Source organism: Buteo buteo, chromosome 13, assembly GCF_964188355.1.
Source record: "Buteo buteo chromosome 13, bButBut1.hap1.1, whole genome shotgun sequence".
Lineage (NCBI taxonomy): Eukaryota > Metazoa > Chordata > Aves > Accipitriformes > Accipitridae > Buteo > Buteo buteo.
The window spans coordinates 40,153,487-40,172,237 of NC_134183.1; the positions used below are offsets into that span (position 1 = coordinate 40,153,487).

At 52.8% G+C, this 18,751-nt stretch overlaps 1 protein-coding gene across 1 annotated transcript in view; it reads right to left on the bottom strand.

The window, feature by feature from the left end:
• The window catches only part of LOC142038399 (medium-chain specific acyl-CoA dehydrogenase, mitochondrial-like), a 50,094-nt gene extending 31,972 nt beyond the window's left edge, over positions 1-18,122 (bottom strand). Inside the window, 2 exon segments of the mRNA XM_075043824.1 lie at positions 14,074-14,182; positions 18,116-18,122. Of these exon segments, the coding sequence (XP_074899925.1) occupies positions 14,074-14,182; positions 18,116-18,122 (116 nt within the window).
• Positions 18,123-18,751: the final 629 nt, after the last annotated feature.

The window sequence follows — 18,751 nt, forward strand, 5'->3', positions numbered from 1 at the left end:
ATATCCCTACCTGATGCTCCGGGGTAGGCCTGGTGCCCCTACCCAACGATCTAGGGCAGTACCAGTACCCCCACCAGTATTCCACGGCAGTATCGGTATACCCACCGGTACTCCCGGATTGTACTAGAACCCTTACTGGTGCTCCGGGATACAACTGCTTTACCTATGGTCGCGCAGGGTTAGACCCACCCTTCCTTCCTTAAACTCCGGGTTAGGCCCAGTATCCCTACCTGATGCTCCAGGGTAGTACCGGAACCCCTACTGGTGCGCCGGGTTACACCTGCTGTCCCTACTAACGCGTGGGGGTAGACCTGCCCTTCCTACCTGATCCTCCGAGGTAGGCCCGGTATCCCTACCCAACGTTCTGGGGTAGTACCGGTTCCCTCACTGGTACTTTGGGATAGTACTGGTACCCCTACCGGTGCTCCAGGGTTGTACCAGAAACCTTGGTGTTGCATCAGAGTACACCTGCTGTCCCTACGGGCACGCAGTGTTAGACCCAGACTCTCTTGCTGACCCTCCAGGCTAGGCCTGGTATCCCTACATGCTCTGGGGTAGGCCTAGCGCCGCTACCCGATGCTCCGGGTTAGTACCAGTACCTCTACTGGTACTTAGGGGTACACCTGCTGAGCCGAGGGGCGCACGTGGGTAGACCTGGCCTCCCTACCTGACCCTCGGTGGTAGGCCCGGTATCCCTACCCAACATTCCCTGTTAGTATCGGTACACCCACCGGTACTCTGTGGTTGTACCGGAAACCTTACTTGTGTGCCAGGATACACCTGCTGATCTTACAGGCGTGCGGGGTTAGACTCGCCCTTCCTACCTGACCCTACGGGTTCTACCTGGTGTCCCTTCCTGACAATCCAGGGTAGTATTGGTACTCCCACAGGTAATCCCGGGTTGTACCGGAACCATTACTGGTGAGCCGGGGTACACCTGCTCTCCCTACTAGCGCACGGGGTTAGACCCACCCTTCCTGCCTGACCCTCCATGTTAGGCCTGGTGTCCCTACCCGACGTTCCAGGATTGAAGCAGTTCCCCCACCAGTACTCTGGTGTTGTACCGGAAACCTTTGTGATGCATCGGAGTTCACCTGTTGTCCCTACGGGCGTGCGGTGTTAGACCCGGCCTCCCTTCCTGATCCTCCAGGGTAGGTCTGGTAACCCTAACCCTAACCCCCTAACCCTAATTCTGTGACTAACACTAACCCTAACCCCTAACGCTAGGGCCTAACCCTAATTCTGTGACTAACCATAACCCTAACCCCTAACGCTAGGGCCTAACCCTAATTCTGTGACTAACCATAACCCTAACCCCTAACGCTAGGGCCTAACCCTAATTCTGTGACTAACCATAACCCTAACCCCTAACGCTAGGGCCTAACCCTAATGCTGTGACTAACCATAACCCTAACCCCCTAACCCTTAACCCCTAACCCTAACACTAGGGCCTAACCCTAACCCCCTAACCCTTAACCCCTAACCCTAACCCCCCCAACCCTAACCCCCTAACCCTAACGCGTGACTGACCCTAACCCTAACACCCTAATCCTAATCCTAATGGCTGCCCTAAACCTAACCCGTTGCCCTAACGCTAACCCCTAACCGCCACCCCAACCCTAACCTGCTGCCCTAACCCTAACCCCTAACCCGCTGCCCTAACCGTAACCCCCTACCTTAACCCTAAGCCTAACCCACTGCCCTAACCCCAACCCATTACCCTTGCCCTAAACCTAACCCCTAACCCTAACCCGCTGCCCTAACCCTAACCCCAGCCCATTACCCTAACCCGTTACCCTTGCCCTAAACCTAACCCCTAACCTGCTACCCTAACCCTAACCCGCTGCCCTAACCCTAGCCCGTTACCCTAACTCTAACCCCCTGCCCTAACCCTAACCTGTTGCTCTTGCCCTAAACCTAAACCCTAACACTAACCCTAACCCCCTGCCCTAAGCCTAACCCGCTGCCCTAACCTTAACAAGCTGCCCTAACCCTAACCTGTTGCCTTAACCCATTACCCTAACCCTAAACCCTAACCCGTTGCCCTAACCCTAACCCCAACCCTAACATGACACCATAACCCTATCCCCTAAACTGACAACCTAATCCTAAACCTTTGACCTCTGACTCTGACCTGTGACCTTTGACCTTGACCCTGTGACCTTTGTCCCCTGACCTCCATTAATTTTACCCCAGCACTGTGACCTTTGTCCATATGACCTTTGACCCATGACCTGGTGACATTTGACCTTGACCCCGAAGCCAACACCCTAACCCCAAACCTAAACACTAACGGCCCTAAACCTAGTCCCTAACGCCTAATCCCAAACCCGCATCCAACCACCAGAGGGCGCTGTCCCACCACTCATACCACTCTCCGGTGAGGCCCTGCCCACTTGGTGTAACCCTTATTAGGGTTCCTCTACAGTAGGGTTTCCAAGGCATAGGGGTAGTGGAACCTGGGATTCTGCAATGCTAGGGTTATGGGTGTTCTGGGTTGTGGTTAGGGATCCCCAGGGTAGGGTTAGGGCAGTCTAGGGTTAGGGGTCCCTGGGGTCTAGAGTGCCTGCGAACGTAGGGACCCCAGCCCCAGACCCTGGGGACCCCTAACCCTAGCCCCCCCAACCATAGCCCTGCAGAGCCCTAACCACAACCCTACAGATTAGGGGGGCCTAATTGGGGGTTCCCCATTGGGGTTAGGGTGGGGTTCTATGTCTAAGAGGTTCCCTAACCATAGAGCACTGGGGGGTGTAATGTGGGGGTACCCCCTCATTAGCATTAGGGTGGGGTTCTGGGTCCCAATGATACCCTAACCCTACCTTGAGCTAAGTAAAACTGTAGGGGTGGGGCACGGGGCAGCTGTTACCCTAATTGATTACTATAGGGAGAGTTCCAGCTTACTCTAATTATTGCATTGGGGGGTGTGTAGAGGTGTGCAAAGTAGGGGGTAGGGCTCAGGGAGGGAGTAGGTACTGGGGGCAGGGCTCCTAATTAGGGGGTGGGGGTTGGGGAAGGATTACCTACAGGGGGGCTGCTAATTAGGGGGCTGGTGCTTGGGGCAGGGCCTGCTAATCCCCAGGCAGGTGCTGGGGGGAAGCCCACTAACACCAGGGGTGGGTGCTTGGGGGTGAACTTACCTCAGGAAGTGGTAGGTGGGTGGGGAAGGTGTAGATAATCTATTAAAAAAATATTAAGAATATGTAAGTGGGGTGCAGCAGTAGAAATGGGCTTCCTGGCCAGGAGCAAGTGTTTTCTAGTTTGTTTTTTTAACTCTTTGCTCCTTTTACTGCTTTTTTTAAAAAATGTTTACTTTTGAACTTAAACTTAATTTTAAGCACAGCAGTACTGTCACTTTCCCAGTTAAACGCAGCAGTACTGCAAAATCTAAACTTAAGCACTACAGTACTGCAAAATCTGAGGTTAAGCACAGTAGTACTGCAAAGTTGCAGTAGGAAATGGCTTCTGCCCTGGAAGTAAATTTTTTACCTTTATTTTATAACTCTTTACTCCCAGAGCCTAAGCCATCTGCTACTGCTCTTTTGTTTTAAATTTGACAGTAGCAACTTCCAAGTGTCACAGTAGCAACTTCAAAGTTTGACAGTAGCAACTTCACAATATCAACTTTCAAGTTTCACAATACAGTTTCATAGAAGCAACATTCAAGTTTCACTATACCAACTTTCAAGTTTTACAATACAGTTTCACAATAGCAACTTTACAGTTTTACAATACATTTGTACAACAGCAACTTCAAAAATTGCAGTACAAAATGGCTTCTACCATAATAGTAATTTTTTAATTTTTTTACTTAATTACACCCAGGGACAGTACCATATCCTACTGCTTTTTATTATTGTTTGACATGGTATTTAAATACAAAGTTTACAGACGATGTTCTGAGTTTACAGACCATATTCCAGCCTATCAGTCTTTTCCACATTCCTCACTGCACATCCAGAAGTTTTCCTCCCCAAGGTTATGTTACCTTCACAATCCCTGTTCCCAAGTAGAAAAGGAGTTAGCTCCGCTCCTCTTCACAGACTGTCCACTTCCACACCTAGGCACAGAAACAAAAATTGAAAAATATCATTACATCACAAACTACAAAGAGTACTCAAATATTTTACAAACACACCAAGGAAAAATACAGTTACACTCACGCACTTCACAACCCTGGCCTACTCCATGCTGGCCATCTAGTCCAACTCCCCCCACCCTTCACCCGCAAAATCCTCAACTATCTTCCACAGACCATCCGCTGACCAACATAATTCCCTGTGCTAATTGACAATGACCATGTTCCAGGGGAGCACCGTTCCCAGGAGCCTAGAAAAAAATGCCCCTGCCTGCCAAAACCCCGGCCCGAGCCTGACCCCCATCCGAACATTGGCAATGAACATCTCCTCAAACAGAGCAGCTGGGACTGGGAAAAAAACCCAACCAAACCTGACTGGGGGGGGGAATCCCCCAGCTAGGTTTTTTTTATTCTAATTGGTTTTTTTTCCAATTCTAATTCCCTAGAAAACATCTCACCTGTACAACCTGAAAGAAAAAACATTAAAAAGTCAAAACACATAACCCTACAACGTTACACACATTCACAACACACTACGCATTGATATTGCATGCACACCGGCCCTCACTCTCAACTCATCCATCCAACAGCCTGCCACCCTCCAGGGGCCATTGTCCTGTGTCTGCAGCACCAGGGGTCTCAAATCACGCTGCCTGCCAAAAACCCCGGCCTGAGCCTGACCCCTATCTGAACACTGGCCATGGACATCACCTCACAGAGCGGCCAGGAGTGGGGGGAAAAAAAAATCCCCTGGCTGAGGATTTTTTATTCTAATTGTATTTTATTTTTTCCTAATTGCCTAACAAACATCTCTACATCCACCCTGCAAGAGACCACTGAAAAGCTAAACCACATAACCCCACAAAGTTACACACATTCACAACACACTGCTCATTCAGATCACATGCACACTAGCCCTCACTCTCAACTAACCCATCCCGCAGCCAAAGGGTGTCAAGGGGCCATCACCCCTTACTCGCAGCACCCGGGGCCTCAAAAATCACCCTGCCTGCAAAATCCCCGGCCCCAGCCCAACCTCCTTCCAAGCTCCCCACAAACTACCCTTCCATTACAGCAACACTTCAACACACACCATCTGCACCATACACAGATTTTCAACCAGATACTTAGCTTTCATAGTGGCGCATGTCACAGTCCAACGTCCGTAGCAGCCACATCACCTAAAGGCGAGGTTCCTTCAAACGCCTCGTGGGCCGTGATCACCTGCAAAACCAACACACAAAACTCTTGAACACGCACTTCACCCTTGGCATAAAAAGAAATCCTCCACAGCTCCAAACACCTGCTTCCCACCGATTCCAAAAACAAAAACCTCAATGCCTTAACCATTTCTAGAAGCTTACCACAAAGTGTCCATATAAACAATATTAACACCCACGCCCAATTACTGCCTTACTATATTCTACCTCACAATCCACTTGCAATCCACTCCCCTACTGACATGCAATGACTCAAAAATCTTTTAACCCTCAATGCTAGCAATCTAGACATATCAACATTTCACCTGTAGACTCATTGCTGTTCCACCTACCCCTGACTCTACATCCCTGGGCAGAGCAGCTCCAAGCCAAATGCACCCATGCACAGACCAACACAACACAGAACACTACAGACAAGGCGATTCAAAAAAAAGAGAGAAAACTCTCAGCAAGAAGAATGACCCCTGGGCGGGAGGTGCCATCTGGCAAATTGACCTACAGCGCCCAAAAACACAAAGCGAGGAGGCTCTACGACAGCCCCAAAGAAGAAGAAGCAAAAGTAACAGCCCATTACAAGATGGTACTGTCAAAACTGAGATGATGGATGTGTAAGAAGCCTGTCATCAAGACCTAGGAACATCAAGGTGCAGGGAAGAACTCCCAGTCCAAGACAAGACACAGCTAGAGAGCAGAGCTGCCAAAGCAGCCTGGAAGAGCGCCGCAAAAGAGGATGAGCAGGAACCTTCCAACACCAGTCCACGCTTTAGAGCTCTGAGCGCAAGAAAAGAAGCACCCGACTAGCACAGTGCCGATGAGTAAGGGCATTCAAGACCCTAGGGAGAACGGTGCCCGAAGCGCATGCCACGGTCCCTGAGCGCAAAGACTGATGATGACATTGAGACCTGAGGAAGGTCTAAGCACAGAAGACAGACTACACAAACTACACGCCACCACGGACACAGGCTGGAACTGCCCTGCCCGGCACACACTGGTCTCATGCTGAAGAGCAACCCGCTCCATTCATCTGCCTAAACAGAACTGCTCCTGGACAGCCCTGCCCTCCTACTCCCACTTTAAAACCTCTCACAGCAATTCCCAGCTTTGTCCCTTCCTCCCAGCCTCTCCCCAGCCCGGGTCCCTCAACTTAGCTTTCAGAGGGCCAAGAATATGAATCCATCCTCCACAAAAATCACATGGGCTAACTGGGACAATTGGGCAGTCGCCAGGTTCCTCTTCATCATCTGCAGTGAAGACAAAAAAAAGGCAACAAAATCAGAAGAGGCAGTAAGTAACCCGTCAGCCAACACCCACTACTTTCCTACTTTCCCAACCCCCCACTTAATCACACACACCACAGCATTATGCTTACCTGCTCATTCCAGAGTCAGACCCTGCGGCCATCATCACTCATGGTACCTGAGACAGCAAGACACACAAAATTAGCATAGCAGTCGTGAGACTCACCAGGCCCATTCTCCTCCTCCCTAATCCACAGCTCACCTCGAACGCTCATCCAAATCCAAAGGTGGCCCGCACAGCGCCTGCAAAACAAAAGATAAATGCTTAACCAAGCAACCACGTAATATTTGATATTCAACACCGACTCAGCCCGTAACCACCTCACCTTCTCGAACTCCTCGTTGGCCTGCAGCATGGCTCCTCTGAGGCTGCGTGCGCCACCTGCAAAAACCAAAGCAGAAGATGCATGCTGAGACGCCACCCGAAACCCTCAGCCTGCCCGGACCGATTCCCAACTCCCTCTCCTTTACCTTGGCCGCTCAACTACCCTGCTCCGTCATCGAGAGCTTGCCATGTCAAAGCACGTGTACTACCTGCAAAAAACAAACAAGGGATGCTTCCAACTTTGCCAACAATGTGACACCTCCAAAGGAACGGTTCCTTTAACCCGGTAGTCACAGCTCACCTTGCCTGAGACACCTCCGGTGCTGATGGCCCGCTTCGCTCCTTGCTTCGCACCTTCCAAATAAAAGGAAAAAAGAACCCCATCAGCTAGTCATAGAGCCACCGGCCGCATCTTCCCTCTGACTCCACTCACAGACCCACCTCCTTATGGCGCTCCGCTCCCTTCCTCCGTCGCTCTGGGGCACGCATCTTGTCTCTCCGCATCTGAATAAAACCCCATATTGAACGAGTCAGCCTGGATGCGGAGCAAGAGCCTAACAACTCCAGAGATCTTGATTCCATCTAGGAATACCAGTACTCCAGCTACAACCAGCCATTTTTTAAAAAACAAAAACAAAAAAACCAGGGCCAAACTTTAAGCCCATCACATGCAAGCCTCAACACCTTAGAGATTCAAATCCACTTCACCACCCCTCAACAGCCTCTGCCACAAGCGTACAATCATTTCCGTAAAGAAATCTCAACATTGCTGTCCACACAGCCCACCAATGCCTACTCGATCCCAGATGACTGTACGACCCTTGCCTAAACAATTAAGGCAAATCAACATTTCACCCATAGACTCTTACTGCTGTTCCACCTACCCCAACTCTACAGCCCCGGGCAGAGCAGCTCCAAGCCAAACACACCTGTGCACAGACCAACACAAGACAGAACAGTACAGACAAGGCGATTCAGAGAGAAAACTCTCGGCAAGAAGAATGACTCCCGGATGGGAGGTGCTGTCCGGCAAGATGACCTACAGAGTCCAAAACACTGAGGCGAGGAGGCTGTACGGCAGACCCCTGAGGAGTCCAACGTAACAGCCTGTTACAAGATGGTACTGTCAAAACCGAGATGATGGATGCACCAGAAGCCTGTCATCAAGACGTAGGAACATCAAGATGCAGGAAAGAACTCCCAGTCTGAGAAAATGGACAGCTAGAGAGCAGAGCTGCCAAAGCAGCCTGAAAGAACACTGCAAAAAGAACCGACTGGAATCTGCTGAGACCAATCCATGCTTTAGAGCTCCAAACGCAAGAAAAGAAGCACCTGATTGGCACCGGGACAATGAGTAAGAGCATTCGAGATGCTAGGGACAGCGCCTAAAGCGCATGCCGTGCTCCCCTGGCACAAAGCACAACAAGGACATTGAGATTTGAGGAAGGTCTAAGCCACAGAGGACAGACTACACAAACTGCACACCACCACAGACACAGGCTGGAACTGCCCTGCCCAGCACACACTGGTCTTGTGCTGAAAAGCAACCCACTCTCTTCACCTGCGCAAAGGCAACTGCTTTGAGACAGTCCTCTCTCCCATGCTAACTTTAAAACCCCTCCCTGCAATTCCCAGCTTTGTCCCTTCCTCCCAGCCGCTCCCCAGCCTGGGTCCCTCAACTTAGCTTTCAGAGGGCCAAGGATCCGAACCCATCCTCCACAAAACCACACGGGCTAACTGGGATGTTCCTCAAGGGGACACACTGATCTTCAACATCTACAATGAAACAAACAAAGAAAAAAACCCCCACAAATCAGAAAAGGGAGTAAGCATCCCGCTGGCCAACACCAACTACTTCCCCAACTCCCCCCTCCTCACAAGTGCCACCGTGTTCGCTCGCCCGCTCATTCCAGTCTCAGGCCCTGCAGCCATCATCACTTGTGGTACCTAAGGTACCAAGAGACACAAACTTAGTGTGGCACTCATGAGTCATCAGCCCCACGCTCCTCCTCACTAATCCACAGCTCACCTCAAACACTCATCCAATTCAAAGATAGCCCACACAACGCCTCCAGAACAGAAGGTAAATGCTTAACCAAGCAGCCCCATAATACTTCGCTATTCAACACTGACCCAGCCAACAACCGCCTCACCTTCTCGGACCCCTCACCAGCATGCAGCTTTGCAGGAGACCTTATAGCAGACTTCACGGTACATAAAAGGTGCCTATAAGAAACCTGCAGAGGGACTTTTTACAAGGGTGTACAGCAATAGGACAAGGCGGTAACAAGACTCCAGTCCTGAAGAGGGTGCATTTAGTTTAGGTGTTAGGAAGACATTTCTCACTAGGGGTGGCAAGGCACTGGAATGCATTGCCCAGAGAACCTGTGGATGCTCCCTCACTGGAAGCATTCAAGGCCAGGTCAGATGGGGCTTTGAGCAACCTGGTCTCACAGAAGGTGTCCCTACCCATTACGGGGGGTGGGGGGGGTGGGTGGAACTAGAGGATCTGTATGGTCCCTTCCAACCCAAACCATTCTACGATTCTATGACATCCAAATCCAACTGCAAAACTCCTGTGAGAAGGGCTGGTGAACCCTCCTCCCTTTCCCCAGCAGTCCCAAAACTTTAGAAACCCCTTTTCTTCTCCTCAACTGTCAGGAAAGGAACCCCACTGCTTCCTGACACCTCCTGACCTCGATTTGTACCCCTGAACCCCCTTCAGTGGCTACTCCTCAGGAGCCGCTCTTCTGAGCCACATCCCAAATTCTGGGGGCACCTCCTAACCTACAGCTTCCCAGAGACTCTGAGCTCTGCTACATGCCCACAAAATAAAGTCAAGTCCCAATGCCTGTAATCTATGAGGGGCCTGCCACAAGCTGCAAAGGTTCTAGGGACAACGTGGCATTCTGTGGGCAATGAGAAAAGGCATCCCAAACCCTGAAGGGCACTGTGCCTCACAGCCCTTCTGCTTTCTTCAGAAATACTAAAACTCCATATACAGATGCATACAAGATGCCCACCCTAGCCCCTGCTAAACAATGTCAGCATCAGTCCCATTAAGAGAGATATCAGCAACTTACACAGCATACAGCAGAACAGGTGAAAAAAACAAGGTTCCTTTTTCAATAAAGCTGGGAATTCCAGGAAAACACAATGCATGAAGAATTAAAAAAAACCCAACAAACAATGCATACTATTAAACCATCTTTCTACCCCTAAACACTCAAAACAAAATTACTGACTTGAAAAAAAGAAAGGAAAGGAAAAAAAAAGAAAAGCTACATAGAAGTGTTACTTTCTACCACACATGCTGCTGAACCTTGACTGGTCCTGAAGCTCTTACCTCAGGCAGACACTTCTTCCCAAAGGGCTGAGCCAGCTCCAAAGGACTCAAGGAAGAGCCAAGCACCAACACCAGAGAAACCCAGGAGCACAGTGAGCTCCCTTAGCAGAGGCTGTGGCTCAAATACCCCGAGCCTCCGCCCACCACCCTTAGCGCAATCACCTGGGAAAGGGGTTGGGCAAACCACCAGAAGTTATAAAGTCAGCTGGAGGAGCAGCAGCACTGTTCTCACCTGCCTTATATTTACAGCAAATGAGACCCTGAACAGAGAAAGGGACACTTACTGGCAACAACAATACCTGCTCCTGTACTACAGCTACAACTATTGCATCGGCAACGTAACCAGGTAAGGAGTTCAACTTAATTTTTCTGAGGTGTAGACAGAAAAAGATACGTGTGTCTCTAAACTAGGTAGGAAATGAGCTTGTTAAACGCAATAACAATGTAGTTATTAAAATCACAACAGTCACCGGTGAGACCAGCAGACTCAATGGTCAGTTGGCAGCTAAGCGCTAGATTGAGGCGGACCGGGAGGTTCCCGAGGCCCAGGAGCCCCGGGGAAGAGCAGAGGGACAGTGCAGAGCCAGCAGCTCTCGTGGGAGAGGCTGATACAGCGTGGGCATTGCCGGGGCAACCGTGGGAGATTTAAATGGCCCTGAGGAGCGCTAGCGACGGGGAGCGTGGCAAACAGGGCATGGTGCGTCAGAAAGGTGTGCCATGGTGTGGCAGTTTGCGTGGCAGTTTTGTGCAGGTAGGGCGCAGCCCCCCCCTTCCCAGCTCGAGAAGGCTTACTGAAGCAGTGGGCATCGGCTTCAGAAGGAGACCCCGATATGGCTGCCACTCGGGTGAAAGCCGTTGCTAGGAAAAACGTGGTGACGCGGACAGAGCTCCCACGTAAACGTGCAGCTGTCCAGGTCTCTGGCTGCAGGGAGTGCCTGAGTCTATCACTGATGCCGGAGGGCAGCGGGGACACCTCTTGTGTGAGATGTGACCAGGTAGATGATCTGCTCAGCCTGGTGGCAGTGCTGAAGGAGGAAGTGGAAAGGTTGAGGAGTATCAAGGAGTGTGAGAAGGAGATAGATTGGTGGACCCACACCCTACCATCCCTGAGGCAGAGGCAGCAGATGGAGGCTCCGCGAGAAGCGGAGGTTTCCCTGCCACCTTGCCACCAGGCAGGAGGGGACCTAAGAGATGGAGGGGAATGGATACAGGTCCCTGCTCGAGGAGGCAGGCGAGTCCCCTCCCGGTCTCCCTCACCTTCCCAGTTGCCCCTACGCAACAGGAGTGTGGCTCTGGAACTTGAGGACCTGGTCAACGAAGATCAGGGTGTAGGTGAAGCCCTATACAGGGCGGCGCCTAGGCTCAGTCGGGCAGCCCCACGCATTCTCACAGCCTCTGAAAAAAGAAAAAGGAGGGTAGTGGTCGTAGGCGACTCCCTTCTGAGGGGGACAGAGGGCCCAATATGCAGTCCTGACCCATCCCACAGGGAAGTCTGCTGCCTCCCTGGGGCCCGGTTGAAAGACATTACCAGGGAACTCCTGGGGCTGGTTCGGAACTCTGATTATTACCCATTGCTGGTTGTGCAGGTTGGCAGCGATGAGATTGCAGGGAGAAATCCAAAGGCAATCAAAAGGGACTTCAGGGCACTGGGGTGATTAGTGGAAGAAGCACAGGTAGTGTTTTCCTCAATCCCTTAGTGGCAGGGAAATATACTGAAAGGAATGGGAAACCACACCTGGTGATTATGTGGCTCAGAGGCTGGTGCCATCGGTGGCATTTGGGGTTTTTTGGTCATGGGGAGGTTTACATGGCGCCGGGCTTGCTAGCGACAGATGGTATCCAGCTATCTCAAAGGGGTAAAAGAATCCTCGCTCGTGAGATGGCGGGGCTCATAGAGAGGGCTTTAAACTAGGTTTGAAGGGGGTAAGGGATAAGACTAGGTGCACTAGAGATGAGCCTGGGGGCAGCATGCCAATGTTAGGGGTGGATTCGATAGGCCAGCTTGAATGCGTCTATGCCAATGCACGCAGCGTTGGCGATAAACAGGAGGAGCTGGAAGCCATCGTGCAGCAGGATAGATATGACTTAGTCACCATCACGGAAACACGGTGGGATGACTCCCGTGACCGGAGTGCTGCGACGGATGGCTACAAGCTCTTCAGAAGGGATAGGCAAGGTAGAAGAGGGGGTGGGGTGGCTCTCTATGTTAGGCAGGGTTTGGACTGTACAGAGCTACCCGAGTGTGATGACAAGGTGGAATACTTATGGGTGAGGATGAGAGGGAAGGCCGATAAGGCAGATATTGTGCTGGGAGTCTGTTTGACCGGGTTGAAGAGACGGATGAATCCTTCTACAAGCGGCTGGCATTAGTCTTAGAAGCATGTGCCCTTGTTCTCATGGGGGACTTCAACTTTCTAGACGCCTGCTGGAAATATGCCACAGCAGAGAGTAAACAGTCTAGGAGGTTCCTGGAGTGTGTGGAAGATAACTTCCCGACACAGGTGGTAGGTGAGCCGACCAGGGGAGGAGCCTTGCTGTAGGGTTTAGGGTTTATTTCCGTGGGGTCCGGATGATGGAACACCAATATGGTGATCAAAGTAGTAGTAGTTTATTGAGCTTAGCCGATCATTTTTATACAATTCTATAAGTTGTTTAGAAATTCTAATTGGTTGCTGCATGCAAGCATTTGGTGTCCACGCGCACAAACATAAACGGTGATTGGTTACATCGGTACTGTCCACGCGCACAGACGTAAGAAAAGGTTAGTTATACACGCGCATAAACATAGGACATAATTGGCCGTATTAATTAGAGCATGCAAGACTTGTCTTAGTCCAATTGGTTGAGATAAGTCCCTGAATTGAGGTTGTTTGTGCCAAGTTCCCTTTATCGTGGAATGTGCACCTGTGTTTTTCTAATTGGGATCTTTCTTCTTCTATCTTCTTGTTTAGTCTGTTCAAAGCCTTCTAAAGGCATCTGGAACACTCTTGTGACCATGAGCTACTTTCAGGCCCGATAACTAAGTTCCATATAATTGAACCCTACACCTTGCTAGATCTATTGTTTACGAACAGGGAAGGACTGGTGGGAGGTGTGATGGTCGGAGGCCATCTTAGGCTTAGCGACCGTGAAATGATAGAACTCTCAATTCTTGGTGATGCAAGGAAGGGGGTTAGCAAAACCACCGCTCTGGACTTCTGGAGGGCAAACTTTGGCCTCTTTGAGGCACTGGTTGAGAGAGTCCCTTGGGAAACGGTCCTGAAGGGCAAAGGGGTCCAGGAGGGACGGACGTTCTTTAAGAAGGAAATCTTAACAGCTCAGGACCAGGCTATTCCCCCGTGCCGCAAGTCGAATCGCCGAGGAAAACGACCGGCCTGGCTGAACAGGGAGCTTTTGCTGGGAGTCAGGAAAAAAAGGAGAGTTTATCATCTCTGGAAGAAAGGGCGGGAAACCTGGGAGGAGTACAGGGATCTTGTTAGGTCATAGAGAAAGGAAATTAGAAAGACAAAAGCTCAGCTAGAACTAAATCTGTCCGCTGTCGTGAGAGACGACAAAAAATGTTTTTACAAATACGTTAACGGTAAAAAGAATCCCAAGAAGAATATCTATCCTTTAACGGATGCAGAAGGGAACGTTGCCACCAGAGATGAGGAAAAGGCTGAGGTACTTAATGCCTTCTTTGCCTCAGTCTTTAATAGGGAGACCAGTTATCCTCAGGGTACTCTGACTCCTGGGCTGGAAGGTGAGTATGAAGAGCAAAATATACCCCTCCCCTGCCCTTAATCCAGGAGGAAATAGTGACCTATTACGCCATCTGGATGCTCACAAATCTATGGGCGCAGATGGAATCCATCCAAGAGTACTGAGGGAACTGGCAGAGCTGCTTCCCAAGCAGGTCTCCATCATCTATCGGCGATCCTGGTCAACAGGGGAGGTCCCAGAGGACTGGAGGCTTGCCAATGTGACGCCCATTTACGAGAAGGGTCGGAGGGAGGATCCGGGGAACTATGGGCCTGTCAGCCCGACCTCAGTACTGGGGAAGATTATGAAACGGTTTGTCTTGAGAAGGCTCAAGTGGCAAGTCTGGGACAAGCAGGGGATTGGGCCCGGTCAGCGTGGATTTACGAAAGGCAGGTTCTGCTTGACCAACCTGATCTGGGGTTGTACCGGAAACCTTTGTGATGCACTGGAGTTCACCTGTTGTCCCTACGGGTGCGCGGTGTTAGAGATGGAATCCCATCCTGTCCCTCCAGGGTAGGGCTGGTATCCCTACCTGATGCTCCGGGGTAGGCCTGGTGTCCCTTCCCGATGCTCCGGGGTAGTACCGGTACCCCCACCCAGTACTCCGGGGTACAACTGCTGTCGCTACGGGTGCGCGGTGTTAGACCCGCCCTTCCTATCTGACCCTCAGCGTTAGGCCCGGTGTACCTACCCGACGTTCCGGGATAGAACTGGTTCCCCCACCAGTACTCTGGGGTTGTACCGGAAATCTTTGTGATGCGCCGCAGTTCACCTGTTGTCCCTACGGGCACGCGGTGTTAGACCCGGCCTCCCTTCCTGTCCCTCCAGGGAAGATCTGGTATCCCTACCTGAAGCACCGGGGTAGGCCTGGCATCCCTTCCCGACGCTCCGGGGTAGTACAGGTACCCCAACCCGGTATTCCGGAGTAGGAACGGTAACCCTCATCGGTACTCCGGGGTAGTACCAGTACGCCCACCCGGTAATCCAGGGTACAACTGCTGACCCTACGGTTGCGCGGGGTTAGATCCGCCCTTCCTACCTGACCCTCGGCGTTAGGCCTGGTGTCCGTACCCGAGGTTCCTGGATAGAACCGGTTCCCCTAGCAGTACTCTGGGGTTGTACCGGAAACCTTTGTGATGCACCGGGGTTCACCTGTTGTCCCTACGGGCACGAGGTGTGAGACCCGGCCTCCCTTCCTGACCCTCCACGGTAGGCCTGGTATCCGTAGTTGGAGCACCGGGGTTTTCCAGGACTCTTTTCCTGACGCTCTGGGGTAGTACCGGTACACCCATCCGGAACTCTGGGGTAGGAACCGTAACCCTCATCTGTACTCCGGGGTAGTACCAGTACCCCCACGTGGTAGACCGGAGTACAATTGCTGTCCCTACGGGTGCGCGGGGTTAGACCCGCCGTTCCTACCTGACCCTCGGCCTTAGGCCCGGTGTCCTTACCCGACGTTACGGGATAGAACCGATTCCTCCACCAGTACTCTGGGGTTGTACCGGAAACCTTAGTGATGCGCCGCAGTTCACCTGTTGTCCCTACGGGCACGTGGTGTTAGACCCGGCCTCCCTTCATGATCCTCCAGGGTAGGCCTGCTATCCCTACCTGGAGCACCGGGGTAGGCCTGGCGTCTCTTCCCGACGCTCTGGGATAGTACCGGTACCCCCACCCATTACTCCAGGGTAGGAACCCTAACCCCCCTCAGTACTCCGGGATAGTACCAGTACCCCCACCCGGTATTACGGGGAACAACTGCTGACCATACAGGTGCGCAGGGTTTCATCCGCCCTTCCTACCTCACCCACAGCCTTAGGCCCGTTGTCCCTACCCGATATTATGGGATAGAACTGGTTCCCCCACAACTACAATGCCGTTGTACCGGAAACCTTTGTGATGCGCCGCAGTTCACCTGTTGTCCCTACGGGAGCACCGTGTTAGACCTGGCCTCCCTTCCTGATCCTCCAGGGTAGGCCTGGTATCCCTACCAGGAGCACCGGGGTAGGCCTGGTGTCCCTTTCCGATGCTCCGGGCTAGTACCAGTACCCCCACCCGGAACTCCGGGGTATTACCTGTAACCCTCTTCGGTACTCTGGGGTAGTACCAGTTCCCCCACCCGGTACTCTGGGGTACCACTGCTGACCCTAGAAATGCATGGGGTTAGACCTGCCCTTCCTAACTGACCCTCGGCCTTAGGTCCGGTGTCCTTACCCGACGTTTCAGGATTCAACCAGTTCCCCCACCATTACTCTGGGGTTGTACCGGAAACCTTTGTGATGTGCTGGAGTTCACTTGTTGTTCCTACGGGCACGCCGTGTTAGACCCGGCCACCCTTCCTGACCCTCCTGGGTAGGCCTGGTATCCCTACCTGGAGCACCGGAGTAGGCCTGGAGTCGCTTTCTGATGCTCTGGGGTAGTACCGGTACTGGCAACCAGAACGCCGGTGTAGGAACCGTAACCCCCATCGGTACTCCGGCGTAGTACCAGTACCCCCACCTGGTACGTCGAGGTACAACTGCTGTCCCTACAGGCGCGTGGGCTGTGACCCGCCCTTTATACCTGACCCTACGTGTTAGGCCTGGTGTCCCTACCTGACGTTCCGGGATAGAACTGGTTCCCCCACCAGTACTCTGGGGTTGTACCAGAAACCTTTGTGATGCACCGCAGTTCACCTGTTGTCCCTACGGGAACGCGGTGTTAGACCAGGCTCCCTTCCTGACCCTCCAGGGTAGGCCTGGCATCCCTTCGTGGAACAGCGGGGTAGGCCTGGTGTCTCTTCCTGATGCTCCGGGGTAGTACCGTTACCCCCAACTGGTACTCTGGGGTAGGAACCCTAACCCCCATTGGTACTCTGCGGTAGTACCAGTACGCCCACCTGGTACGCCGGGGTACAACTGCTGTCCCTGCGGGTGCACGGGATTAGACCTGCCCTTCCTACCAGACCCTCCGCGTTAGGCCCGGTGTCCTTACCCGATGTTATGGTTTAGAACCGGTTCCTCCACCAGTACTCTAGGGTTGTACCGGAAACCTTTGTGATGCACCGGAGTTCACCTGTTGTCCCTACGGGCACGCGGTGTTACACCTGGCCTCCCTTCCTGACCCTCCAGGGTAGGCCTGGTATCCCTAACCAGGAGCACCGGGGTTGGCCTGGCGTCCCTTCCCGACGCCGCGGGGTAGTATCAGAACCCTCACCCGGTACTCCGGGGTATAACCCGTAACCCTCATCGGTATTCCGGGGTAGTACCAGTACCCCCACCCAATACTCCGGGGTATAACTGCTGACCCTACAGGTGCGTGGGGTTTCATCCGCCGTTCCTACCTGACCCTCCATGTTAGGCCCGGTGTCACTACCTGACGTTCCGGGATAGAACCGGTTCTCCCACCAGTTCTCTGTGTTTGTACCAGAAAGATTTGTGATGTGCAACAGTTCACCTGTTGTCCCTACGGGCACGTGGTGTTAGACCCGGCCTCCCTTCCTGACCCCCCAGGGTAGGCCTGGTATCCTCTCCGGGAGCACTGGGTTAGGACTGGCGTCCCTTCCCGACACTCCAGGGTAGTACCAGTACCCCCACCCGGTACTCCGGGGTAGGAACCCTAACCCTCATTGGTACTCCAGGATAGTACCAGTACCCCCACCCGGTTCTCTGGGGTACAACTGCAGTCCATACGGGTGTGCGGGGTTACAGTCACCTTTCCTAACTGACGCGCCGCGTTAGCCCCGGTGTCCCTACCCGATGTTTTGGGATAGAACCGGTTCCCCCTAGAGTAATCTGGGTTTATACCGGAAAACTTTGTGATGAGCCGCAGTTCACCTGTTGTCCCTTCGGGCGAGCGGTGTTAGACCCGGCCTCCTTCCTGACCCTCCAGCGTAGGCCTGGTATCCCTACCAGAAGCACTGGCGTAGGCCTGGCATACCTTCCCGATGCTCCGGGGTAGTACCGTTACCCCCACCCAGTACTCTGGGTTATTACCAGTAACCCTCATCGGTACTCCGGGGTAGTACCAGTACCCCCACTCGGTACTTCGGGGTACAACTGCTGTCCCTACGAGTGCATGGGGTTACACCCGCGCTTCCTACCTGCTCCTCGCCCTTAGGCCCAGTGTACTTACCCGACATTATGGGATAGAACCGGTTCCCCCACCAGTACTCTGGAGTTGTACCGGAAACCTTTGTGATGCGCCGCAGTTCACCTGTTGTCCCTACGGGCACGCGGTGTTAGACCAGTCCTCCCTTCCTGACCCTCCAGGGTAGGCCTGGTATCCCTACCAGGAGCATCGGGGTAGGCCTGGCGTCCCTTCCCGACGCTCCGGGGTAGTACCGGTACCCCCACCCGGTACTCCGGGGTAGGAACCCTAACCCTCATCGCTACTGCGGAGTAGTAACAGTACGCCCACCCGGTACTCCGGGGTACAACTCCTGTCCCTACGCGTGCTCAGGGTTAGACCCGGCCTCTCTACCTGACCCTCCTGGGAAGCCTGGTATCCCAACCTGATGCTCCTAGGTTGGCCTGACGTCCCTTCCCGAGGCTCCAGGGTAGTACCGGTACCCCCACTCGGTACTCCGGGGTACAACTGCTGTCCCTACGGGTGCGTGGGGTTAGACCCGCCCTTCCTACCTGACCCTCGGCCTTAGGCCTGCTGTCTGTACCCGAGGTTCCGGGATAGAACCGGTTCCCCCACCAGTACTCTGGGGTTGTACTGGAAACCTTTGTGATGCACCGGAGTTCACCTGTTGTCCCTACGGGC